The sequence below is a fragment of the Colobus angolensis genome, unplaced genomic scaffold (assembly GCF_000951035.1).
Source record: "Colobus angolensis palliatus isolate OR3802 unplaced genomic scaffold, Cang.pa_1.0 Scaffold465, whole genome shotgun sequence".
Lineage (NCBI taxonomy): Eukaryota > Metazoa > Chordata > Mammalia > Primates > Cercopithecidae > Colobus > Colobus angolensis.
Genome location: NW_012118099.1, coordinates 224909 through 252379, shown reverse-complemented (window position 1 = coordinate 252379; position 27471 = coordinate 224909). Strand labels below are relative to the sequence as shown.

Sequence of the window (27471 nt, the reverse complement as noted above, 5' to 3'; positions counted from 1 at the left end):
TTTTATTTCAACATTTTATTGAACTTTTCATATTACACAATTTACCCAAAACATTTAAAGTAAGACAAACTTAAAAAAAAAAAAATCATACAGACAAAACATCTCTAGGTGAGGCAATATGTAAATTTAATTGTCAAATCATGATTTTGTTACTCTGCTATACAACTTGGTACCATTATCACTGATACTAAATGACTCAAGAGTAAGACATTACACATTTAGTTTATGTGAGAAAAGGAGATTATTTACAACTACTTGAAAGAGAAACAGAAATGCCAACAACGGTATCATTCAAATTCTAGTGCAATGTGAATTGTTACCAACAGATTTTATTTGCTTATATAAAGTTTGAAAATAATTCAAACCTGGCTACCTTATTAGAAGCTGACAAAGTATTCTTTTCTGTTTCAAAAGATCAGTGGACAAACATCCTCCACATCCTTAGTTCATACAACAAATATAAAGCATCATTTTTTTTTTTTCATTTCATGAACAGAGATACTAATACTTAGGTAGAAACACTACAGCATTTGTACTCAATAAAGTGAATGCTTTGTGCAGTTTTAACAAAGCTGCTGCTAAAAAGACAGTTGTGAGTAGTCAGGTACATCTGCCAAAGTAAGCAAGTTCTCACCTCTCCAGTTCTGTATGTTTCTGAAAACACCAGCTGAGGTATCAAATACCCATTTTCAAGTTAGCTTGTTTCCACTATTTCATATTTATAACATCTCATGCTGAGATTTTGGAGGCTTTAATAGATAACCTTATTAACCCAGATAATTTTTTTAAGAGCCTACAAAATAAAATTGAGAATGGCATTTCAGGAAGGTCTACATACATGTATTTAGTAAATTAATTCACAAGTTCACTTTACATAGTAAATTAATATTTACCAGTTTTTAATTGCTTTCAGTATACTTGACTCAAATTAAGAAACCCTACAATGTAAGGCAAGTGTATCACAAGCTCAGTGGCCAAAATCTGGCTTATGTAAGAGGACCAATGGGCCTGTGGAACGTTTAATAGAATCTTTTTCATAATGCTGTTAGTTCCATTGAATTAAAAAATATTATTTTGAGCTGTTATTATCTTAAGAAGTGTAGCCCATGTATATTTGAGTTGGCACCTATGTTAAAGAAAAATAACAATTTTAAAAAGGGAAAGAGTGTATCTTATGGTTATCTCAGTCACTCTTTTCAAAATTCAGTGCAACATATTTGGCTAGCTTAAATTTAAGTGCTTGACCGTTCAAGATTTTGTTTCAACTAATTTGGAATGGTAGTAAAAAAATTATTCATATTTTACTTCCTATGTTTCAATTTTAATGTTAATTTGTATTCCCTTTCTCCAAAAAGGAAAATAAGATCAACCTTACTTGTGTGTGGTTCAGCCTATCAGTCTGATAATTATTCCACAATAAAATGAATTTATGTGACTATTTTCAGCTAACTTTCAACAAATATCCTGAAATATTTAATTTTTAGCTAAATAAAGGATCCTATGGATTTTCATTAGTAAATACTTGATTCTATTCAGATTCTTTTCTAGAAATTTTTCAAACTTGAAATTTTCTGGTTTACTCTTATCTGAAACTATATTAATTGAAAGCAATTTAAACGCTATTGGTTGGACAAAGTAAACCTTAATCTAAAATATTCACCATAAAATATAAAATGTGATCAGTGGTGTTTATTTCCCCCCTCGGTGAATTTAAAAATGGAAAATGTAGGTGTTTGAGTAACTACACACACACACACAGGAGAGATTTGCTACCTATTACTGTTTTTACACTTTTTGGATATCACTTTTTTGTTCCAACACTACTATTTGCAAAAAGTAACCATTTCTGTGACATTTAGCAAGTAAAATTTCAGTTACTATGCATTCTTGGTTGGACAGTATCAGTGCAAAGTCACTGTGCTTCAGAGAGCTAAATGGTTCATGATACAACTGTGATTATCCATGTGAAGAAATAAAACTTTAAAATGTCTAATGATACAGCAAACACATGTCATTTTACTATACAAAGTGCTTAACCCACCAAATTACATTTAGGAACAGACAAAATGTTTTTATTAAACTGATTAATTTTTGTTGCTTATTATATGTTGAAATGTACTTTTTCCCCACCCATAAAACACAAGGGCATATTTCCTTTAAGGTTTGGATTTTTCTTCAGTATTCACCTAAAGAAGTTTAAATAAAAGGTGATAAGAATAATTGCTTTTCCCTCCATGTACATCTATTTTGGAAAACAAAATTTAAAGCAAAAACTGAAAGAAAATAAAAACGGAAGGCATTATCTAGTGATGACTATATAGTAGACAAGAGGCACAAATTCCCAGATGAATTTTAATTTTGTTTCCTCTCAGACAAGCCATTCAGACATAAAAGGTAAATGAGGTTCATTTAAGTACACAATTTGTAAATGTGGAAACAGTAGTAATTGTCATGATTTTTTATATTCTCTCTTAAGAGTGGCTCTAAAAACAGTCCGATGATTCACACAAGTAGCAAAGCAAACCAAACTCTATAAATGTATGATAAATTAAGTTGCTAGCACTGAAACACTGGGTTTGGATATGGACAAGGATGTTGTCTCTGACTTGCATCTTTTGGGTACCTTGGCTTTTGATATTTTGATATTCAAGTAGAAAGTGCATGACTTCGTTTTATGCAATAAGGTGATGTAAGTGTAGAAAACGTGTAGGGATGAAGGAAATTCCAAGTTACATGTGTGTACATAAATGGCTTTATAAAATAAATATATATAGCCATTAAGATAGTTATATAGGGACAATGCAATTTAAAACCTTTTTACTCCTGCTTACAGATTGCCAAATCTAATCATCCCTTAAGTCTTTTTCAATAATGATGTCATTTATTTGCTTAAAGGTAAAAACCTCCCGATTGTATTAAGGACATTAACACACTACACTGTATTAAGGATACTATACCAACATCAACCTAGAAGGTAAAATAAACATTTAATGAATATTTAAGTCAGATGAAATAGATTCAACTCTATAAAGTTTTTAGATTTTGTAATAAAATTTTGCTTCAGCCTAGGATCATGTTTACTTCACCATGAGTGCTACACTAACTAGAATTTAATAAGTGTTATTTTTACTGAGTTTTCAAATTTGGAAGAGTTTTGATCCAAAATATATACCTATGCCTTAAAAAACAAAGTCAAGATAATCAGCATGGGCTTTTGTACCAATTTTACTTTCCAATCCATTTTCTTCCCCAGTATTTCACTTTTGTCCCTCATAACTTTATAGCAAATTATCCAGATTGTATCTTCCAGACTACTCAGTGAGGGAACCTAAATCTCAAATGTTATTTTGAAGAAGTGTAGCGTAAATAATTTTGGTAATCTGTAAAACAGCTGCATGCAGTGTGTACTGTATTATAACAGCACCAAACCCTTTATAAAAACCAAACACTCCTTCCTCCTGCCTTATGGTATTGATACAGTCTCTCATTCCCTCATACTGTGTATTAATTGGAAGCACTTCATAGCCAAGGTCTGTATTGTCAATTATTGTGCGTGTTCCTTGAATGTGAAGGCGGTGCAAAACTGTTTCCAATGGGTAAAGTATAACGTCAGAACAAAGACTGGCAGCAAAATTAGCAATAAGTTCTGGAAAATAAGCATCCAACATACTCTGCACAGGGCTAGTGCTCTCAGCTAGGTGGCTATTGTAAGTCTTTCTCTTTAGAATTAGTAGGACAAATTTCTGAATAACTGAGCTGATGATGTAATGAAGAACTCCATGAAGCACCGTAGGGAAGATCAAGGAAAGAAGCGGAAGAAGTCGTTTGCTGTGAGGCACTCCCATGCCTATCACTCTTCCAATTCCTTCTTTAACACATTCCAAAATGCCAGTATTATCTCGAATTATCTCACTCTGAAATAAAAATGAATAAGTAAAACTTAACATTTGCTTATTTTGCCACGGAAAAAGGACTCTTTCTAGGTTCCTTTTAAATCCTAACGTAGTGACTGAAGAGGGAAACATCCATGATTTGCAGACTTTAACTGTTATCTAGGCATCAGATTTTTTTTCAAATAAAATCTCATAAAATTGCTATCAGTGAAGTTGGGAGCTAATCTTATTGGGGTAGGGAGACTAGGGAGATATGTAGGTGTGGAAAGGCAATAACTATGTAATGCTTAAGGAGACAATATGGTGCTTATAGTTCTTAAACATGTTTAAATCCTGCCTCCATTACTTACTGACTATGCAACCATTGTCAAGTTACTTAACTTCTCCTAAGCAGAGTTTCCCATCCTACAAAAATGGAAATGACCATTATCTACTTTTCATGCACAGGGTCGTTGTGAATATTAAATGAAAAAAGGCTTGGCACTCAGGAGTCACTCAATAAATGTTAGTCTCATTATCACCTGCAATGTCTGCTTTTGTAGAATTTTGGGGATATGAATAAGAAAGTTTGATATGGATTACCAAGGTATAGATAGATAGAAAAGAACTTGCTAAAAGGCACTTTGGCTGCAGCAATGACTGCAGAAAAGTAGCAGATGAAATTTATAAGGTAGCCAGGGGCTATATCATGCCTTATAGACTGCTCTGTAGACTTTGGCTTCTAGTCACATGGGAAATAACTGATTGATTTTAAGCAGAAGATGGACATGACATAATTTATATTTTAAAAGAATACTGGCTGTTGTGCAAAGGAGGACAAGATCAGTTGAAAAGCCAGTTCAAAAGTTACTGGAATCATCCAGTAAAGGGATGATGGTGGCTTGGACTAGAAGGTGGCAACAGAAGTAAAGTGGTTCAATTGTGCTTTTGTCCTAAAATCAAAGTCTATGGGAATTACTGGTGAATTGCATTTGGGGTATGCAAGAGAAGGGTCAAGGATAACCCCAAGGTTGTTGTACAGAGGAACTGGGGGGAATAGCATTGCCTTTTATTGAGTTGAAAAACTGCCAGAGTAGCAATCTGGTGAAGATCAAGAGTTCCGAAATGTTAAGTCAATTAACTCCAAATGGAGTTCAAAATAGAAATTATAGGAAAAAGGTACACAATGGACCTACAGATGGTTTGGACGATATCTCAACTTATAATTTTTCGAATTTATGACAGGTTTATTGGGATGTAATCCCATTGTAAGTGGAGAAGTATTGTATTATAAATGTAGGTGTCTTTAGGAAATAGATATTTAAAACTATGAGACCACAATGAGCTTGCCTAGCCTTCTAATCCATCTTCCTACTTCTGACCCTGACCTCTTCCCGCTCATTTATTTTTAATACAACAGTCAAAGAGATCCTAGTAAAGATGTAAGCCAGATCACACCACCGTTCTGCTCAAACCTATCAAAGACTTTCCATCCTTCCCAAACAAAAGCCCAATTATTACAATGATTTACCATGTCCTGTATAATCTGGTCCTCTCTTACCACTCAGGCCTCATCTCCTGTATTCCCCCCTTGCTTAGTTAGCACCAACTATAACAGCTTCCTTTCTACTTCTCAAGCATGCAAGATACAACACACATGACACAGTCCCACTTAACAGTTTTTGTACTTGCTTTCCCTCTAAATACTCAACATTTGCTTATTTTGTGCTTAGCACCAACCATATCGGCATCCTTCCTACTTCTCAAGCATGTATGACACAACACACATGACACAGTCCCATGTAAGGGTGTTTGCACTTGCCTTCCCTTAGAATATTCTCACAAATATCCATGTTGATCTTTACACAAATGTCACTTTCTCAGTGAGGCCTTTACTTATCTTCTTAAAAAAATATTAACTGCCCCCCCCACCCATTACACATCCTATTTGCCTTCCTTGCTTTATTTTTGCTCTCTTTAGCAGTTAATCACCATGAAATATACCTTATATTTAGTTGTTTATGTCTACTTTCCCCATAAGAATATAAGTGCTATGAGAGCAGAGCAATTTGTTTTTGTTTGCTGTTGTATCCCCAGGGTCTATCACAGTACGTGACACAAGCAAGTACTCAATAAATAGTTGATGAATTTTTTTTTCCTTTAAAGTTTAGCAGTTAAGGAAGATAATCTGAAAGGTAAAGTGATGTAATTAACCTTTATTTAAAACTATAATAAGTCTGAAGTTGATTTTAGGGAATATGAGTCAATATGAATCCTTAATCAGTAAAAGGATATATAAGCATTGCAACTTAAAAACAATCTTGTATGAGTACACAGAATTGACTTTTAAAATGCGGGGACTAGTATAAGGATTTTTTTTTTTTTTTTTGTAAGACAAAGCCTCACTCTGTCACCCAGGCTAGAGTACAGTGGCATGATTTTGGCTCACTGAAACCTCTGCCTCCCGGGTTCAAGCTATTCTTCCACCTCAGCCTTCCGAATAGCTGGGACAACAGGCGCCTACCACCACGCCCGGCTAATTTTTGTATTTTTAGTAGACATGAGATTTCACTTTGTTGGCCAGGCTGGTCTCGAACTCCTGACCTCATGATCCACCCACCTAGGCCTCAAGGATTCTTAATGAAGAAATAGATCACTACAAAGTTCATGATGACTGGGTAATTATGAAGAATGAAAGAAATGTAAAAATAAAATCTTTCCTAAAATAAAAACTAAAGTTTTGAGTCTTTAGTGTGAAGATAACAATACTATCATTAATATATTGCCAGGGAGAAGAGGTTCTAAAGGAAGTTAATTTTTAGAGGGACAGATGAGATTATTTTTATAAGTTGAGTCTGAAGATTTAACTCACATAAGATTAGAACTAAAGTGATTCCTGTGAATAAATTAGCTCTTTCAGAATAATGAGTATAGGATAAAAAAACAGAGGGTCAAGAATTGAGCCTTGCCGGGCGCGGTGGCTCAAGCCTGTAATCCCAGCACTTTGGGAGGCCGAGACGGGCGGATCACGAGGTCAGGAGATCGAGACCATCCTGGCTAACACGGTGAAACCCCATCTCTACTAAAAAATACAAAAAATTAGCCGGGCGAGGTGGCAGTCGCCTGTAGTCCCAGCTACTCGGGAGGCTGAGGCAGGAGAATGGCGTGAACCTGGGAGGCGGAGTTTGCAGTGAGCTGAGATCCGGCCACAGCACTCCAGCCTGGGCGGCAGAGCGAGACTCCATCTCAAGAAAAAAAAAAAAAAAAAAGAATTGAGCCTTAAGGTGTAATAGAAGAGATGGCAAAGGGGTTATTGAAAAAAGATGTTCAAGAGAGAGAAATCTGAAGAAAAAAGAGTTCTAGAAAAGCAGACAAAAGAAATCAAAAGGCGTTAGCAGGTGGAACCTGAAGCAGGAAACAAGAGGTAAATACTGGGTTAAAAAAAAACACATACACAGAACAAATCCTATCACATAGTGAGCTGGGCACTTACATAAATAACTCATTCAATGTTACACCTCAGTTATTAAAATACTATTCACAATTTATGGATAAGAAAATTATAAAGGTAAGAAATCTGTCTAAAGTCCCAGGTCTAATTTAAGCAGAGAAATGTGATAATGGGTCTGTCTCAAGCTAAAAGTTGTTTTCCCCAATAAATCATTCTGCTTAGTTGTTTTTCCTTAAATAATTACTTTCCTGCCATTTTTCCCTTATCTTTAAAATGAGGCTATCTCATACAAGTGACAACTCTGTAAATTCTATAGCACCATACAAAAATTGTATCATTTATTTAACACAATGCCAAATGCAAGGGGAAGGAGGGAAAGTATTATTTGGGTCGTAAGACATTAACTTCAGTTAACTGAAGTTAGTTCTAACAGAAATAATAATAATAATAATAATAATAATAATAAATAATAATAATAATAAATCAAAGATGAATGATACAGCCAGAAAAGAAACAAGGTAGAAAAGAGTAATTAGAAGAGCAAAGGCTGATCCAGTGGGAGTTTCTACAGAGAGGGCACTCACATATACTAGAGAAAAGAATATGCTAGAGGATCTGATGTAGAAATAGAAGACATGTGTAAAAATAGTGGGATTTTGTATACAGGTGAAGTAAAAACTACCTTCATCTTACAGTTTTAAGTGTAGGAAGGAGGGTAAGACATTTAATTAAATGTACTTGAAGTGCCACCATGTGGTTAGGAATAGTAACACAAGCAAACAGAATTTAAAGTGCTAGCAGAAAATTGCTTCAGCTTTGTAGTATTTACCACACCCAATAGTATCAAATGTTACTTAAAGGCATATTTAAAAAGAATCCTGTCAGTAAACTACCTGTGGGGACAACCTGCTTCCTGTTTGGATGATTATCCAACATGTTTATTCTCAGGTAATTTTTAATTTACTGTCCAATGATAAGCCATAACCATCTGAGTTGTATGTAAGGGCCTTAAAAAGTTTATAGATTCTTTGTTTTCAGAGCAAGTTATAGGCTGTGTTCTGAGATGTCTAAATGAAGAGTATAGTTGCCTACGGAAAGGACAAAAATAATTAAAACTAGCAGTGTGACTTAAGATTGCAATGGAAATATACAGACAAGCAATGTGTGATATAACTGTGATATTTATAAAATAAACATTTTTAGACATAGTCTTAACATTTTCTGCTGAAATATTAGGTATATACAATATACTGAATAGTCCAAAAACTATTCTTAAATAAAAAGAATGACAGTAAAACAAAAGCTCACCTGCACTGTTTCAATCAGACTTGCTGAATAAAAAGGCATTGCCACCACGTAAGTTAGGCTATAGAAATTAAAACAAATTTATCAGTATACTGAAACAAGATGCTTATACGAATTTTTTTAATATCTGCTTTAATATGTCAACATAATTTATAGTCAGGCTAGAATAATCTTTTTAACGTTTTCTATTAATACCTATAGCCTAAAAATTCTAACTTCAGAAACCTGTAACATAGGATGCTTTATTCAACCGAAATGAAAAAATCAAATGACAAAACAAGGACAGCCTGCAATGAAAATAGATTGGACTTCTACCTACACATAGGTAATGCAGCCTATAAATCTAAAACTTAAAATTTAGGATGAAGGATCCGTTCCATAGTTTGCGTTTTTAATGATATTTGAGCAAGTAAACTTTTCTGTTACTATCCTTTTATATCAATTCCCAGATTTCCCATCCAGCAGAGTTAGGCCAGTCTTCAAATGGTGAGTGAAGTCCCCTTTTATTATTAAAAAAACAACATTATACAGCTTTGCAAAGTTGTTTTCTATCACCAATATTTAGACATAGTAATATTACAACTTTGCAAGCCTGCAAAATATAGTTATTCAAAATAATATCAAGGTGGGACTTACCTAACCCTTATGGGCCAGGTCCTGGCAAGTAGTGGTTTTCAAGGTGAATGGAACATCACTAAGTAATAATGTGCTGGAATGTCCCATTGAGGGAGCCAGCAAGCTGGGGGATTTCCAATTCACAATCTTCAAAAAAAAAATTAAAAAGTGAAGAATAAAATTCTAATCTACAAAAATGGTTACCGTTGTAAAATCACTAAGTGCCTTTAGGACTACATTTCAATGTCACTAAGGTTTTTTGGGTTTGCTCATCACCATACAAATACATTACTATCTCTGATTAACAATAAAACAGTTATACTTTCCTTGAAAATCTGGGTTAAATAAATGGAAGACTCATGCTAACTTCCTAAGAATATGTACACAAAATTAGTCTGTGATTCCAGCCTTTCAAATTAGTAAGATTTATTTTAAAGATAATATATATTTCAAGATTTATTCCTAAACTCTGTTACTTGTCCTTTGAAGTTCTAGTCCCACAAACATTTCACTGCTCTAATTTCCTTCTCTACAGTTATTTAATAAGATTTGTTTCCAGTTTTAATACTATAAAAATTAGTGAAAATGTCCAATAAAAATGCCATTTTTTGATACTTACGATTTCAGTAGAAGGTGTTCTCCTATTTGTTTAGGACTCCATTTATGTAAAACCTCCCTAAAACATAAAAATAAACTTAAAAGCCATGTTACTTAAAACATCTGGAATTAGTGCAATTTTCAAAACAGTAATCAACTTCTAATTTTTTTTAATCTGTAGGAGAAATATATTCTAATGGTGAACATTTTCTTTTCTGGAACACAGTGTAAACAACTGTGATGCTTTAAGAGAAAAAAAAATACAAGGTGTTTTCGTATGTGCTGATAGAAGGGACTGGCAGAGAAGCAAAGAGGCACATGAGAAAGTGAAGAAAATTAAGATGATAGGTTAAAAGAAAGAGAATAGATATGGAAACAAAGAACAGGATTTTAAAAGGCTTTACAAATTATATAAGAATGGGAATTGTTTTTAAAAATTAAGTAACTCTAATGCAGGCTGACACATTACATTTATGTAGTACCTAATTTTCGAAGGATCTTTACTTAGTACAATTACATAATTTTGTGACCATTATATTCTATTATCTTTGTGAGCACCTACTAAATGCCATTACTATGCAAAGTGCTTTGCATGAACTATTTCTAATCTTCATAATAACCCCATTTTCTCCATTTCATAGATGAGGAGATAGGATCAGAGGGGATTAATAACTTACCCAAACCGAAGTAACCAGTTACTGTGGAACTGTGTTCTAAACCTCTGTACTCTCTGTCTGTACTGCCTCTCATCTTATTTGATACAAAGAAGAATCTTGTGAGATAAGCAGAGGAGATATTGTCACACTTGTCTTACTGATGAGAAAAATCAGGGTCAAAAAGATCACAGGGAAATGTTCAAAGGAAACAGGCAAAATGCCAGGTCTGGAACCAAGGTCTAGGATTGTGTGCACTGTCTGCTAGTTTGGTTACTTTTGGAAAACAAGAAAAGAAAGAAAAAAAAGGAAGAAAAAAAAAAAGAAAGAAAGAAGGAAGGGAGGAAGGGAGGGAGGGAGGGAGGGAGGGAGGGAGGCAAGCTGAAATGAAATAGAACCAAAGGGGAAAAAAGGGAGTAAGTTCTATCAAGAGAAAAGTCCAAAAAGAGTCAAGATTACAGAGAGTAAAAAAAAAAAAGAAAAATGTAAATAAGAAGAAAAAAACAAAAGGGCAGCGGAGATAGGAGAAAAATGAAAAGAAAAAGAGAAAAAAAAAAACAGACAGGGAAGTGCAAAATAAAGATAAGACTTGCTACCACCAGTTCCTCTGATGGAATTGGTACTCATTCCATCATGGCTACAACAGGACTCTAGAAAAATGTTTTCTATTTCAAATGACTGAATTTGAAAAACAACAGCATATAAAGGAGTACATACATCAGAGACTTTCAGACAATAGAACAACTACCCCTGATTTCTAAGACCTTAGAGTACCTTCTGGGCCAAACTCTGATTAAATTACTATCAGCATATTTATTTGGCCTGAACAACACAATGTAGCTGAAATCATATTATTCAATGGTTAAGTCGAAAAACATAAAAAATAGATTAGGCCTCCCATCTTATGGAAAGTTACTTTATGATTATAAAACAAAATATGTTACATGCTTTGTAAATCATCTTGGCACAGCTAATACTCATAGCCTCAGAAAGTATTACCACAGTTTATGATGATATCAAGTTTAAGTATAAAATTGTGGTAAACATTAAGGACTGGATAGCCTCCCCTTTAAATACAACTGTCAATTCTGAGTTACCTCCCCTTTGATGACTACTGCTAATTATTAAGATCATTAAGATAAAAGAAAAGGAGATTTAAAACCAAATAATTTAAAAAATGTTTTTGGGACTCTTCCTTGTATCTGTTCTCTACTACTTTATAAAATGGGTAAAATTTACTGTTACAGCTCTAGAAATTTAAATAAGCATACTTAAAAGTTTCAGTTGAGGGTAAATGTAAAATCTTGTCATGAAACCTTTGTATAATTAATTATCAAATACCAAACATATAAACATATCTAAATGAACTATTTTCAAGCAAAAAATGCCCTTGCTAATGAGCAAAAAAAAATCAATAAAATTTATTCGAGTACCTTGCTTTTCTCAAAACAGTCTAGTTTTTCATTTAACAGATCAAAATACATACTTCTATGCATAATCAACACAAAAAGCAATAAAATTCTAAAATAACTCTAATTTAGCAGTCTTTAATTTTCAAATGGTCAAATAGCTATCCTCATACAAAAAAAACCAAAACTTCCCCCAACCTACCCTAAACCCCTCATCTTCCAGTTACCTCTCTTCATCAATCCTAGTCAGAGACAAAGTTCTAAACTTGCTGTTTCCACATCTGTACTTTCCCATTCATCTCTGAACCCACTTCAGATTGGTTTTGAACAAAAACAGCTCTTGCCAAAGTCTCCAATAATCTCCATGTCATTAAATCCGATGGACGTTTTTAAGTCTCTACCTTATTTGACATTTCAGCAGCCATCAGAGCCTCGTGTTCTTCTCTCCTTGAAGCACTCTTTGCCCCTGTACTCCACTAGCCCATTCTCTGTTGGTTGTTATCCTGCCTTCTTCTGGTCTCTCCTGACTCCTTTTCAGGATCACCTTTCTTAACCCAGCCACACCTTGCTGGAGTTCCTAAGGTTCAGGCCCTCTTCTTCCACCATAGGGTATCCTTCCTCCCTAGGGACCCTCATACCTAGGGTTAGAACTACAAAATCTCCAAAATCAATTTACCTTCAGTTAAGAATTCATTATATGCCAGCCCCATATCATGTGCCTACTACTCCGTGTGGATATGATAAAAGAACTGAAAATGCACTTGTCCTAAAGTCCAGCTTAAAATATTTCTTTTCTACTTAAACTCTTTCAGTGTTCCCTACTGAGGAACTGTTAATCAGAAAGGAAATCTACTGAATTTGAGGACGATTTCATTGTGTTTAAAATAACATGTGTTTAAAATAAGCAGATTCAGAGGGAACTGTTGGAGGAAGACTACAAGATGTTTACAGTGGTATAACCACAAATGTGTGATGAGTCTAAACTAAGTTGGAGTTGAACCAAATGGGTTTTGTGAGAGACTGAACCACACAGGTGGCCTTGGTTACAGGAACTCCTACCTGACGTTAACAGTATGAAAAAAGCCACATGTAAATTAAGTAAAGGGTACTGTGGGGTAGAACGACACATGGTTTAACTCACTCCAACTGGGGGAGAGGATTGGGAAGGGTTTAGCAGTAGGTAAAGAGATCACACGTGATGATCCTGGGTAATAAATAATTTGTTAAGAAGTAATACTACTGAGAAATTATAAATTTGCTGATTTAATGAACACTAGAGATCTGCTGTTTTTCTCTCTGATTTGATCATAAACTTTATAAAAAAACTAAATGTTGGCATATCTATACTATCTCCCCTGTTCTACCTAGTAATTGTTATGCAATTAAAAAACCCCAGGCTAGGAGACCTCAGAGCTCATCCTCCTTATGTAGTAGCTTCTGTGAACTGCTTTTAGTTAATGTTTAGTGACCTTGTTTGCCACAACTCTGCCTTCTTCCCATTAATAGGAAAGGTCAAATCTGCCCAAAGAAGAATAAATAATTTTTTAAAAGATATTCACACTATACTTCAAAAAACAGCTTCATTTGACAACTAGTTACACAAGCCCAAATACAAGAAGTCACCCTTGATACTGCCTTCTCTCTCATTTACCATTCCTAAATCATCATCAAATTCCCTCAATTTGACCTAAGTATATTTCAAAACTATCCATTTACCTCTACCTCAAAAGATACCAGCCTGATCTTAGCCACTATCATTTCTCACCTTTATTATTGTAATAGAATACTAAGATGTCTCCTTTTATTCACTTCGGTCCCCATGCAACCTTTTCATCTACAGTTACAATGACCCTTTGAAAACAAACCTGATGTCACTGACCTTACTGAACCTCTTCAATATTCTTATAATGGCCTGCAGGGCTACACATGTTCTGGCTCCCACCTGCTCTGTACTTTACCCCTGGCCAGAGCTCCAGTCATGTTGAGCCTTCTCTCAGTTACACCTGAATTCTCTATGCTCCCCCACTGCAACAGCATTTTTATACAAATTGGTATGTACCTCCTAATTACCACTCTGATCTACCTTAAGTGTCATGTTACTAGGGACACTTTCTAGCCCTTTAATACTTTCATAGAACAATATTCTTTTCTTTCAGAAAACAAATTTCAATTTGCAATTATTCATTAATGGAATTATTGTTCTTAGTGAATGTACTTTTATTAAATTCTGAGCTTCCTGGCAACAGTTACCTTTTGTTTCCTTGCCTCATTGTAAACCGGTTTTTAGCATAGAACCTGGCACATAGTAAGTACTCAGGAAATGTTAGCTAAGTAAATGAATGAATTAATGAGTGGGGCTTATCACCAAAATTATCCAAGTAGAACAATGCAACAGAGGTTACTATTTTGTCTTCTTTAAAGATTTAAAATGATGAAAATATATTCTCACTCAGTTGACATGTCTGTCTACTAAGAAAGTTAGATGATAAAATTTTATAAAGTCCTAAGCCTTCCCATTCCTATTTTTTTCTTCCCTGTAACCTGAAATTAATGTTATTCCTTCATCTCTGCTTTAGAGAGGCAACATTACTTGCCTGAGGTCCCAGAAATAAAAAGTGAAATAGCCAGGACCTGAACCAATAGTGTTCCAGTTGCAAATACAGTCAACCCTCCATACCCATGGGTTCCACATACATGGATTCAGGCAACTGTGGATTTAAAATATTTATTTATAAAAGGGATAGCTGTACTGAATGTGTACCGAGTTTTTTTTTTTCTTGTCATTATTCCCTAAACAATACACAACAACAACAATTTACATAGCATTTACATTGCATTTGGTATTATAGGGAATCAAGAAATGATTTAAAGTATACAGGAGGTTGTGCACAGGTTGTATGCAAATACAACACCATTTTATAAAAGGGACTTCAGCATCTCTGGATTTTTGTATCCACTGGGGGTGCTGGAATCAATCCCCCCAGAGATACAAGGAACAACTGCATTGAATTTTTTTCACTCTACCAAATGGAATTTCCTGCATTTTTGTTAATTTTTTATAGAACTGTTTGTTAGAGAATTTCAAGAATATTTGACTATAAGTACTAACTTGAGATCTTATCTAGTGATATAAAAGCAATAAAGTGAATAGTTAGCAAAACAAAGAAATACAGATTTTTAAAGAATAAAACAAGAAACTGAGCTACCCAGATGTTGCCGACCTTTCTAATCTTTGTTTTGTTTCAAACCTTTTAGCAAAGTTTTATTTAAGGAACTTCAAGACTATGAGGTCCTTCAAAAGAAATCACATTGGAAAAAAGCTTAATATCATTTTCTCTTGCTTTCATTTCCTTCCCTATAAGGACTAAATCCCAACATTGGGCATACGTGTTACACTAGTAGCTATGCCTTCAACTATCTCACTTCTTTAACAATCCAAAAAATCCACCCTGCCAGACAATAAATTTGGATTAACAAACCATTCCAAAGCCTTTAACATTATCGATAGGATGATATACAAAAATATAGTGCTGATATAGAAAATCACAGAGTAATGTCAAATAGCACCTTAAAAATTTCTAATTTCCAATATTACCTATTAACATTCCTTTCATATACTCTTTGTAAGATTCCTTTGTTACCCATCATTATGATTGTCCCAAATGTGTATCATTCCTCTCATGCTTTTCTACTACAACACCAGTGCTTATCATTTTTTCACCAAATAACCCTGTATCCTGCTTCACAGAGAGAAGAGACACCCGAAAGCAAATTTCCCTAATTTCTCTACCCTCTCTCTCAAATGTATCTACAATTCTAATTCTCTCATTTTTGGTTTCAAGAACATGATTGTCCTACATCTTATGCTATTTCCAATTTGTTCTGAGGACCTCTCTAATTTATCTCATTATCTCCCCCAATTATCCCCCCGACCCTCGCCCAACACACACATGGCACACATGTACGCCTAGGATTCTGTCCTTGGTCCATTTTGTTCATTTAATCTACACTTTCTCCTTAGGTGATTTCATCTATCCTAAGCTTCAACTGCTACTTTTATGCCATAATACCCAAAACTCTGCCTCTGCTTCAATTTTTTTTTTTTTTTTTACTCTGATCCATGGTTCCAACCAAATATTAGACATGTTCCCCTCCCTCAATGTCTTGCAAGAATCTCCAACTTCATTTATTGAAAGATAAATTCTTTATCTTCTTCCCTACTGCAACTTTTTCTTCTTCTCTTGGTTAACATTTTCCAATCTAGAAATCTCAGTCACTACTGACAACTCATTCTCTCCTATCTCCAATTACCAAGCTAACACAATGACCATCAATTATACTTCAGAAATATCTAGCCAGCTCATCCCTTTCTGTTCTGTTCCACAGTTCAGAACCTTCTCAGTCTTGCCTAGATTATTACAATAGATCTCCATAAATGTGTCTATACTATTCCATTTATTTTACACTGCCATTTGAATATATCTTGATCAGAACATCTATATATTAAAAAAAAGAAACATATTCCAATCCCATAGAGAATAAACTTACAAAGGCACAATTGTATTGTAATGTAGCACCTCAGCTTCTTTTCCTCATATTCCATTTCATACATACCCAATATTCTGAGCATAAGACACTTCTTTTTATTATCTAGACTGTCCAACCCCATGACATTGGACATGTTACCTCTTCTTGCTTACATGTGTCTCCTTCACTAAACTGAATACTTAAAGAGCGGGAATTGCTCACATACCCACATTTGTTCCTCAGCTGGCAGCTGCTGGCACATAGCAGTAGAAGCTGAAAGATACATCTCAATAATACTAAGCCAAGATACATTTTCTTTATCACATACTAATTTAATAAGATATAATTAATTTTATTCTTTGTTTCTTCTTTTAGTTACTTCAGACAAGTTTTCAGATTCAAGATATTTTTTACTTACTTTTAAAACAATATAATAGAGGAGGGATGGGGACAAGGGTTGAAAACTACCTATTGGGTATGATGTTTACACAATTGGGAACTGTTGGATGAGAGGATCATTAGAAGTCCAAACTTCAGCATCACACAATATACCCATGTAATAAGCCTGCACATGTACCCCCTGAATCTAAAAACGAATCACAACATGAAACTAGCACTGAAGAAATGCTAAAAAAGATACCTTGGCAAAGGTGTAAATTCACTAATTATGCCTTCTGCTCCAAGTGTGACTCCCTGGACAATAAATGTACTTCCCATTCCTTTCCACAGGGCTCTAGGTCCCTAAAATGAACAAAATTCATGGTTATTTCTGTTAATACCTACATTTGAAACAGAAAAGGTCTTAATAAAACTTGATATTGTGTAGATATTTTCCAATAAGACATTATTCTAATAGAAATATTAGTAGAGAACTATAATTAAATTAATTTTATATCATTTTAAAGTTATATTTAGGCCGAGAAGAACATTCCTATTAATTAAAAGCCCTAATGATTAACTAATTTGTCCCTAATATCTATATATTCAACTCCCCACTAGTCCTGTCCTGTGGATGACACAAGGTAACTTGAAACTTACATATCCACAACTTAACCCAGTCATACTCACTCATACCACACCAATTCTTTCCTTCTCTGCTGTATTTCCTATTTCCCTAGATAGCAGCTTCATCACCCTAGTGTCCAAATAATATATCTAGAAAATATTTTTCTCTCACTATTCCTATCTAATCAGTCCCCAGGTTCTACAAATTCTACTCCCTTAGTATCTTACAAATCCATGCTCTTCTCCATACTTAACACTATTACTTTATATCAATTTGACTACAAGTTTCACTGTCTCTGGTTTTGCCCCTTTGCATAATACTATCAGTAATACCCCTATTATTTATCTATGTTATTAATAGATATACATGATAGAATTAAAAAGAAGCAATAGGGTATCAGTTGAAAGTCTGTCTCCTTTTCATCCCAGTCCTCAGCAGCAGTTTCAATTTATCCTCAAGGTAATCCATGCATATGCAAGTATATCTCTGTGTGTATGTTATAGAAATATGTTTGTTTTGTTTATTTTTAACAGGTGGTATTATCTTGAAACATAAAAAATATCCTGGAGATCATTCCACATTAGTATAAACAGAGCTACCCTCTTATTTTTAAAGGTTACAAGGTGTTCACCATAATAAACCATAATTATTTCACTGGTACCTTAGTGATGGACATTTAATCATTTCCAGTCTATTATATGGAATGTCATAGGACATCCTTGTATATATATATTTTTGCATATATATGTGCACATCTATGTGGGACAAGTTCCTGGAAGTGAAATTAGTAAGTCAAAGAACACATACATTTTAAATTTTGATAGATATTGCCAAACAATCCAAAGCTCTTCAAGATACTTTGGTCATGGCTAAAACATCTTCAACAGTACTCTTGTAGCTTTTAAGATCTAGTGTGCAGTTCTTAGAAGGTGCTTTAGAATCTGGATCCTGCTTACTTCTCTGGCTACTTTTTCATCTTTCTGTTACTCTTCAACCCCCACTTCAAGCTCCCATTGTACTCTATTAAATCCATTCTCAAACATTATTATCTCTCTTTGTTTTCGGCCTTCACACATCTACTTTAAAAACCTTTTCTCTATCTTCATTGGAAGAGTTAGCCTTCTCAACAAGAAGCACACAATTCGGGCCTTTCTTTTCCCAAAGTTTTTCCCAGGCATACACTGAGCCCAAGCCCAGTTTTGATAAAGTACTTCTCTTTTGTATTCTGACAGCATTCTGTACTTCTAATATTGCCTTTATCTTATGCAGCACAATCTTCTGTTTAAGATCTTGTCTCCATGAATAAATATGAGCCTTTTGATAGCAGAGACATCATCTTAGCACAGCTCTTTGTGGTTTTGTTAATTAATTTGTACTTCTGCTAAATTAAATTTTGAAAGATTCAAAAACATATTGTTGTGCTACTTTGGTTTTACTACAACAGGTAAGATGTTTTATTGACCAAATTGAAAGTAATTATTATTGCTTTAATGATTACTAAGCCCAAATGACACTTATATAAACCTTTAATAGAATCCATAGACAAAATTCTCACCTGAATTTTGTTGAAACTGTACATAATATTGATTACTGTAAATGGAGTGAGGTGGTAATGCTGGGCATGGTAATTAACCTGTAAAAAAGATATTTCATGATTTTTTTCTGTTAATGTTTTGTCAAGAAATAACAGAGCCATGAAAGATATATGGTAGAATTGCAGTATAAACAAAAGTTAATTCCAAAGTCAACATAAATTACACATGAGCAAAATTACTCTTAAAAGTGCTTTAAATAACCTATTAAAAGTACAGTATGTACGGTTATATAAATACAATCTGAAGACCAATGTATAATACACACAGTACTGTGGACTATATAATAAAAAGGGTCTTATTTGATATTTGTATTGCCTTAAAGAATTGAATTACATCTCCCAACTCATGTTCATTTTAGGCAAGCATTTTTCAAACTATACGTGGCAACTGACTGGTATATGAAATCAATTGGAGGAGTGTCAAAACAATATTTATTATGTGAAATAATAAAATATTAGAATGTATTATATTCTAATGGTATTTCATAAAACATTTAAAAATAATATATTTGTTACTTATATATAACGTGTCCATTGGATCTCCATGTTAATATTACTACAATGTAAATATATATCTGAAATATACTGTTCTGTGGCATATACAGTCAATGCTATTTTAATGGTATTTCTGTATACACACTTTTCAGTGGTAAGCATGAACAGATTAATTTATAATTATTTATACTGTTTTGAACTCTAACAGCAAACAAATATAGGAAGCATTACTTTACAAAGAAAGTGGGTTATAACAGGCCGGGCACGGTGGCTCACACCTGTAACCCCAGCACTTTGGGAGGCCGAGGCAGGCAGATCATGGGTCGGGAAATCGAGACCATCCTGGCTAACACGGTGAAACCCCGTCTCTACTAAAAAACAGAAAAAATTAGCCAGGCGTGGTGGCGGGTGCCTGTAGTCCCAGCTACTTGGGAGGATGAGGCAAGAGAATGGCGTGAACCTGGGAGGCGGAGGTTGCAGTGAGCTGAGATCGTGCCACTGCACTCCAACCTGGGCAACAAAGCGAAACTGTCTCAAACAAATAAAAAAACAGTGGGTTATAACAGACTTTGCAAGTGGGGTCCACTGACTCCTGAGAGTCCTATTACCCTTTCAGGGGCTTGACAAGTTCAAAATTATTTTCCTAATGATTAGTAAGATATCATTTGCATTTTTCGCTGTCTTGACATTTTCACTAATGGTACAACAGCAATGGTAGGTAAAACTCCCAGCTCATTAGCGCAAATTGAGGCAGCACTATCAAACTGTATTTTCGTACTTACAGTATTTTTCACCTCATTTACCCACAGGGAGAAAAAAGCAACCTTCATATAGGGATATCCTTGATGATGAAGTAACAAAATGTTAATTTTATGAATCCTTGACCTTTGAGTACACATCCTCTTTCTAATTAATATCTTGTGTGTTACATAAGGAAGTAAGATTGCTGTCATAAGGAAAGCACTTGTATGATAGAATTGCAAGCTGAACTAGCCACTTTTTTCACGAACATCATTTTTACTTAAAAACTCATTGACAGACTATACCTATTCACCCTTAGGACAGACATATTTTAAAAAACAAAGAAAGTGAGATTGTTGATTAAAACAAAAATAACTAACAGTATTTATTGTCAATGATAAGTTTGAATTTTCAAGTAAAACTCAGAATTTTGGAAAATCTATATCCATCATCAAGAGCCGACAATACTTAAAGACTTTTCTAGTGAGATCAGTAGTATTTTTAATGAAGATGATTTTTTGATATTTTATAATCAAATGTCTTAACATCAGGAAGATCTATGTAACTCATTTGGTCAATATTTTTCAAATAACTTATGCACAATTATACAGAATCATGCATAAGTAAAAATATCTATTCAAGATGCAGTCTAATTAAATGGATTTTTTAATGTAACAAAGTGTAAAAAGTTCACTAAAATGATTTCTGATTTCACATTGCAAATAACCTTTAAGAAACTACCACACAGTGAGTTTTGGTGCAATTGCAAAGAATACCCACAATTATCTCAAAAGAATATAATATACTTCTCTCCTGCTTTCAACTACACATGTGTACAAGATTAAACTTCCTTGCTTCTTTCAAAAACCACATGATGCAACAGATTGACTGCAGAAGCATATGAGAGAAACTGGCTCTCTCCTATTATGTCAGGTGTTAAAGATATTTGCAAAAATGCAAAATACTTTCATAAAAATATATTATCTTACTAATAGGTGTATTATTTTAATGAATTATATAGATATATTGAAATTTTCCCAATTTTAATTTCTGAAATGGTAAATATCAACAGATATGACCAACATAAACCAAAGTTATTTAGGATCCTCAATATTTTTTTTAAGACTTTAAAGAGGTTTTGAGACCAAAAAGTTTGGAACATTTCACATGAAGTAACAATTACCTGGTTTTATGTCATTTATGTAAGTTCTGCCCTTCATATTAGGGTCAGAAGTATTGCTTCAAAAGATCACAGAAATGACATTTACCTGACATTGGCGGCGTAGAACAATGCAAGGATGTGCCAATACATTTTCTGTAAAGAGACTATATAAAAATAATTTATATATATGTATGTCTACATAGAGACAAATTAAATTTACAACATGTATCTTTCTGAAATTATTCTTGCCTGAAGAATCATGCATTACTTTGTTTTCCATTCTTAAAAAAATTAAACAGATCTTTAAAAATGTCTAGAAATGTTTGCAAATGATTCTACCTATAACAAAATTCAATATGAAATGAATGAAAACCAGATCTGCATACTAGTAAATAAGGGAAACAATACATAATATGTAATAGTAATGTCTGTAGTGTAAGATGAAACTAGATCTCTGTTTGTTTAATGTGGGAAATGACACATCAGTTAAATGGCATTTAATGCTGCAAATTATTTCTTTCAGAAAATGTCCTATGAACAACATTCCTATCAGCAGAGCCATTTGATCTTCATGAACCCCATTCTAAAAATGTTGGTTTTGATGCACTTCAATTATAAGGTTTAAGTATAAATTTAAGTATAAATCTTAAATTATAAGATTCTTAATGACCATTTTAATTGACTAATATTTATGTATCAAATTTCTGATTTGAGAATGTGCCCCACAAAACAATTACAGCTGTGGGTTTCAGGTCTCAGAGTGACATATAAATACATGTACACACATATTTATATGTAATAATAGTCTATCAAATGAATCAAAGCTTTAATTATAAATATTGAAGCAAAAAACAACTCCAGCAGAATGGAAAACACAGATTTTATTTGTATTGACATTAACACCCTCGGGTTCAATAATGCAAATAAAGTATTTTTCTTGGTTAAAATGTTTAAAATTATAGTGATCATTATGGCATGAAATGTAAGCTTTGTGCAATTCCAATATTTTTGAAAATGGTTCTAAGGATCACAATAATCAAGACTAAAGGCTTTGCTTAAAATGATCGTTAGATATTAAAAAAAAAAAGTAATGCTATCACCAAACACTGATTATGAACACAATCTAGATGCTATGCTGCTAAATATCTTGTAAGCATTAGAATATTTAGAGAGAAGCCTCCATGCACAATTACTTTTTTGATGGGAGAGAGACAGATTACATTTCATTTTATTCTTTGGATAGACCCATGAAAAGAATGAAAACCAGATCTGCAAACAGGTAAGTAAGGGAAACAATACATAATATTAATATCTACAGTATAAAATCAAACTAGATCTCTATATCTTTGATGTGGGAAATGCCATGTCAATTACATGGCATCATTAAATGCCATGTAATTTTTATTTCTTTCAGAAAATGTCCTATGAACAAAGTTCCTATCAGCAGAGTCATTTGATCTTCATGAACCCCATTCTAAATTACTTTTTTTGATGGGAGACAGATAAGATTACACTTCATTTTATTCTTTGGATAGACCCATGAAAACAATTACAATACTCATTACAAAATTACTTTGTGTTTATAAAATTGGATGACTAGTCTATCCTTACTGGAAAAACTATCAAATTATATATTTTAAATAATGATTTTTTTTTCCTGCAAAATATTATTCAAAATTTAAGCTGCTGCTTCAAAGAAACAAGCTAAAGGAAGCAATAATAATCATTTAATATTATAAATTAAAGAAAAACTCTAAATTAAATAAATAAAAGCTTTAAACATCTTTAGATAAAACATTACCTTGCAAGTCCAATACCAAATCCAGCAAATCTATTCAGCTGTTCTAAAGTAAAAAAAAAAAAAAAAAAGAAATAAAAAAATAAGATTACTGATAACCAATATTTAGGTTTAGTCTAAAAACAATTTTTAAAAATGTATTTTATTAACCTGCTGTTCATTTAAACCTCAAAGTCAAATTCTGATGGGGCCAGGGAAATAATTTAAATGAAAGAAGCACTCTGCTAGGGTTTGTGGCAAATTGCAAGGTGTACAGTCTTTAAAGCACAATTACTCTTTAACTCCAATTCATTGGTGCTACATGAGAGTGTGGGCCCAGGGTTTTGAAGCTGTAATTTTTTCAAAAAAAGATATTCTCATTTTATATAAAAGCTTCCAATTTTGAAGTCCTGGACAACTATTTCAGAAATTGTTAAAACACTGTCTGGGCCTAATGAAACAAATATGCAGACAGAACCTAAGGGCTAGCAGTTTTCAGCTTCTGATTCCAATCAAATAAAAAATTTTCTATGGTTGGCTGCAGCTGATATTTTACCTACGAGTTTACCTCCTATGCTGTAAAAACTAGTTATTCACTGTTACTGATGGAGAGCACTTTATTAAACCAATAACTGCAAGTAAAGCACCTCTAAATTATTAATTTGAAGGGGTACTTAGGGATAACCAAAATGGGTAAATACAGTTCTCTTCTTCCCCATCTCTTCAAGTTTTAAATAGTTTGAGGCTAGCTGTTTAATTAATCGGAGTAGGTTACTGGATACGTATGTGCTACTACAGATGGTATGTCTGTTGTGTTACTGGAAAAGTTCACAGCTGGAAACATTCCTATACATATGTCCTATGCATTTAGTCTTCTTGACTAAACTCAAAGTCATAGTGGTGAACTATTACAACCCCAGGGAACCAGACATTAAATTCTAACTATAATACAATATTCACAAATTACAATTCTTTCTTCTCTTTCAAATGAAGCAATTGCCCTCACTATTCCCTTTCAATCAGAACAAGGCCACCTAAGCATGTTCCTGGGAAACTATGCGGTTCACCCTAGAAAAATGTACAAGTTAAATAGAAAGCTTCTTTTACCCACCTAAGGCACTTTTACCTTAGATTTTACCCTTTTGTTTTGTTTTGTTTTGGGACGGAGTCTCGCTCTGTCGCCCAGGCTGGAATGCAGTGGTGGGATCCCAGCTCACTGCAAGCTCCACCTCCTGGGTTCACTCCATTCTCCTGCCGCAGCCTCCCGAGTAGCTGGGACTACAGACGCCCGCCACCACATCCGGCTAATTTGTGGTTTCACCATGTTAGCCAGGATGGTCTTGATCTCCTGACCTCGGGATCTGCCCTCCTCGGCCTCCCAAAGTGCTGGGATTACAGGTGTGAGCCACCGCGCCCAACCTTACACTTTTTATATGTATAGATCATCCCCAAACAGTAACAGAAAATGCTACTAACATTTTCTGGAAGGTATTAGGAAGATTTACTCTTGTTTACTGTGTAAATCTCTTTGGTGTCTAAGTTTGTTGCAAAATTAACATTCACACACCTGTTACGGCTGCAAAATTAACCCCTGGTTGTGTCAAGGAACTCCTCCTCATTGTAATCATCAAAGCATAACTTATGAAAAGATAAAAACATAAACTTTACTGCCTAAGAAGGTAACTGTGTAGCAACGGTATATGCATTTTTGAATTATTTGATTTATAACTTGTAAAACCTTTCCAGTATTCTTCTGGACTAGTATTGGGACTAGTACGATACAACAGGAAAAAACAAAAAACAAAAAACAGCGAAGAGTCAAAAAGCTAATTGTATGACAATTAGCTAGGTAAGTTATCTATCCTTCTTCACATCCTCATTTACTCACTAGGCATTCGTTAAAAGTCTATTCTTCCTAGTTGAATAAATATTATTTTATTTCCAAGTCAAAGTCGAGGAAATGAGAATAAAGCCGATACCTACAATAAATTTAATATTAAATAATACCATTAATCTATTATTCTAACAATTGCAGGAGAATAGAAAGAGGTAGCTATTATTCTTTATCAATAAAAAAGGATGTTGAAAATATGTACATTATGCAGTGTTGCAGCTTTTCTGACATCCCATGGAGAATAATTATGTCATGATTCCAAATTCCTATCTTGAAATTGTATCGGTGTTTCTAACTTTTACTTGTAGTTTTTAGGTCAGAAGAAAGAAAGCAGAAGGGAAAATTATAGGAAGGAAACTTTCTAGACTGGGGATCTGAAAAGCAGATAAAACTCTTGTATTTAAAAAGGAAAAGGAAGGAAACTATTCTTTTTTTTTTTTTTTAGCCTATGTATCCCATACTGGATTCTTCTACACATCTTAAAGATGAGAAAACTGAGGGCTCACAGAGGTTAAATTGTTCAGATTACGAGTGGCACAACCAAGTTTGAACCCAAATTTGCTTATGCTGAAAGGCTTCTCTTTTCAGAACACAAAACTACAAGTAAACACATTCATTAATTAATTAAATCAAGAAAATACAGCTGCCAAAGTTAATCAGATAACAGTAAATAATCCAAACTCCTTTTAACTCTGGTCATCAGTTGAGACACCAAAACCTCTAAAAATTCCTACTATGTACTCCATAGCTAAGGCAGATGTCTTTTTTGGAATTGATCCAGGAGAATTCATTTGCGTGAGGAAGGAGGAGAAGGCCGGCTTCAGGGGCAGAGGACAAAGGAGGGCAAAGGGTGTGGCGCGCGATAGGATGAGAAGGAACAGGAGGCGGGACCCTCTGCGCCGCTTCCAGGGTCTGCAGGCCTCAAGCCGCGGCCCCACTAACCCACCATCCCCGCGTCGGTCCCCATGCTTCTCACCACTGCTCTGCCCCTGCACACCGCCGCCGCCGCCAGTGGAAAAGGGTTCTTCCGTGGGGCCTTCGTACGGGGTGGAGGTGGTGGGCACGCCGTAGGGGGGGCTCTTCTCGCCCCAGTGCAGGTTGCGGCTGCCGGGGATGTCTGGGGGAGTCGTCACCCAGTGGCCCAGGTCCGCCCCGGTGCTGAAGGACCTTGCAGGGAAAGCGCCGCCAAAGCCCTGCTCGTCCCGGGCACCGCCCCGGTAGCCCAAGCCATCAAATCCGTCCGGGCGCCGCGGATGCATTGCAGCGGGGGCAGGATGACGCGAGCCCGCCCGGAGCCCACCACCACCCGGGCCACCGCGACCTAAGACCACACAGCTTCCCCTAGGCTGCCGCCGCGTCTGGGGGATATTCTGACAACCGGAAGTCACGTTAGAAACCCGGAAGTCTTGGGAGCACGTGATTATAGCCTCTTCCGGCAACCATTAGTGGGCACGGTTGCTAGGGAGACACGGCGGTAACCTATACCTTAAAACTTTGTTGTTATTAGGGAATAGGTGGGAATATGGTTGTGGGATTAATGAAACACGGTACCAAAGAGATTCCAGAAAGAGAATTGGTGTAGGAATAGGGCCTACATGGGAGGAGGTCAAAGATGCTTCGTGGAGGGAGCCGATAACCCGCGAGTGGAGCTTACCCGGTGAGATCTCGGCCAGAAATACCCCTTGTCACAGCTACGCCCCAGATCTCAGTGTGTGCTCACGGGGCTGGTGCCTCACCTGCTCCGAGGAAGCTAGTAAAGGTTGGAGTTGTGGAGGGTTAGTAACCTTCCACCTAGCTTTGTCTCCCGCACTTGGGAGTAAATCTATTGAGAGATACGGTACCGCCCAGTGAGCGCGAAAGTGCTGTGGACCACCAGAGCAAACATTTTAAAAGTTCAAGTGAACGTCGGGGGAGAAAGAAACCCACGTACTCGAATACTGCCCTCATGGAGTGAGGAATTACGGATTTTACTTTTCTAAGGCTGTAAAGAAACTAGTTTTCTGTCGTATTTTTCCCGATGTATCTAAATCACTCAGGGTATTGAAATCCCAGTTGTATCTTTCAAAATCGGGACCTCTAATTAAATAACTGAGAGGAGATCTGTAGAGAGTCCCCTACCACCTGTTTTCATTAGCTCCACGGGATCTTGGGGCAGGCTCCTTCCTCAGATCTGAGGAAGCCTTCCATGGGTTCATCCTATGTTCCTTCAACTCGATGGACGCCCAGGATTCCTAGAGCTTTTCCAAGAGAACTCTGACTTGCTGTTCTCGATCTTCCAGATGCGAACCTTGATTGAAAGTGATAATCAACTTTGTTTTGAGCGAACTGACATTTTTGTTTACAGTTTTATCACTACTTTTATTTTTTGTGGGT

General features: G+C 35.1%; 2 protein-coding genes across 4 annotated transcripts in view; one reads left to right on the top strand and one right to left on the bottom strand.

Annotated features, from left to right (window-relative positions):
• On the bottom strand, nucleotides 1-27331 carry SLC25A46 (solute carrier family 25, member 46). 3 transcript variants are annotated; one of them, XM_011958271.1, is made up of 8 exons: nucleotides 27220-27331; nucleotides 23229-23271; nucleotides 21534-21591; nucleotides 18991-19068; nucleotides 17070-17170; nucleotides 9863-9919; nucleotides 8632-8689; nucleotides 1-3914 (listed from the first exon to the last, which is right to left on the bottom strand). In XM_011958271.1, the coding sequence occupies exons 1-8, from the start codon at nucleotides 27227-27229 to the stop codon at nucleotides 3336-3338; spliced, it is 984 nt and encodes a 327-aa protein (XP_011813661.1). In that variant the 5' UTR covers nucleotides 27230-27331; the 3' UTR covers nucleotides 1-3335. The 3 variants fall into 3 exon arrangements, with proteins under 3 accessions (XP_011813661.1, XP_011813659.1, XP_011813660.1); XM_011958269.1 differs by lacking the exon at nucleotides 27220-27331 and adding an exon at nucleotides 26075-26477; XM_011958270.1 differs by lacking the exon at nucleotides 27220-27331 and adding an exon at nucleotides 26075-26477 and having other exon boundaries at nucleotides 1-3671.
• Nucleotides 26521-27471, top strand: part of TMEM232 (transmembrane protein 232) — a gene marked incomplete at its 3' end in the record, with an annotated part of 213786 nt that continues 212835 nt past the window's right edge. Inside the window, exon 1 of the mRNA XM_011958287.1 lies at nucleotides 26521-26755. The remainder of the gene's footprint in view (nucleotides 26756-27471) is intronic.

Excerpts from the sequence above, each read along its gene's own strand:
- SLC25A46 (XM_011958269.1), bottom strand. The coding sequence starts at position 26,357 with ATGCATCCGCGGCGCCCGGACGGATTTGATGGCTTGGGCTACCGGGGC. Across the intron at positions 23,272-26,074 it reads TGTGCAGGGGCAGAGCAGTG|AACAGCTGAATAGATTTGCT; the intron begins GTGAGAAGCATG and ends TTTTTACTTTAG. Across the intron at positions 19,069-21,533 it reads TTCTACGCCGCCAATGTCAG|GTTAATTACCATGCCCAGCA; the intron begins GTAAATGTCATT and ends TCTTTTTTACAG.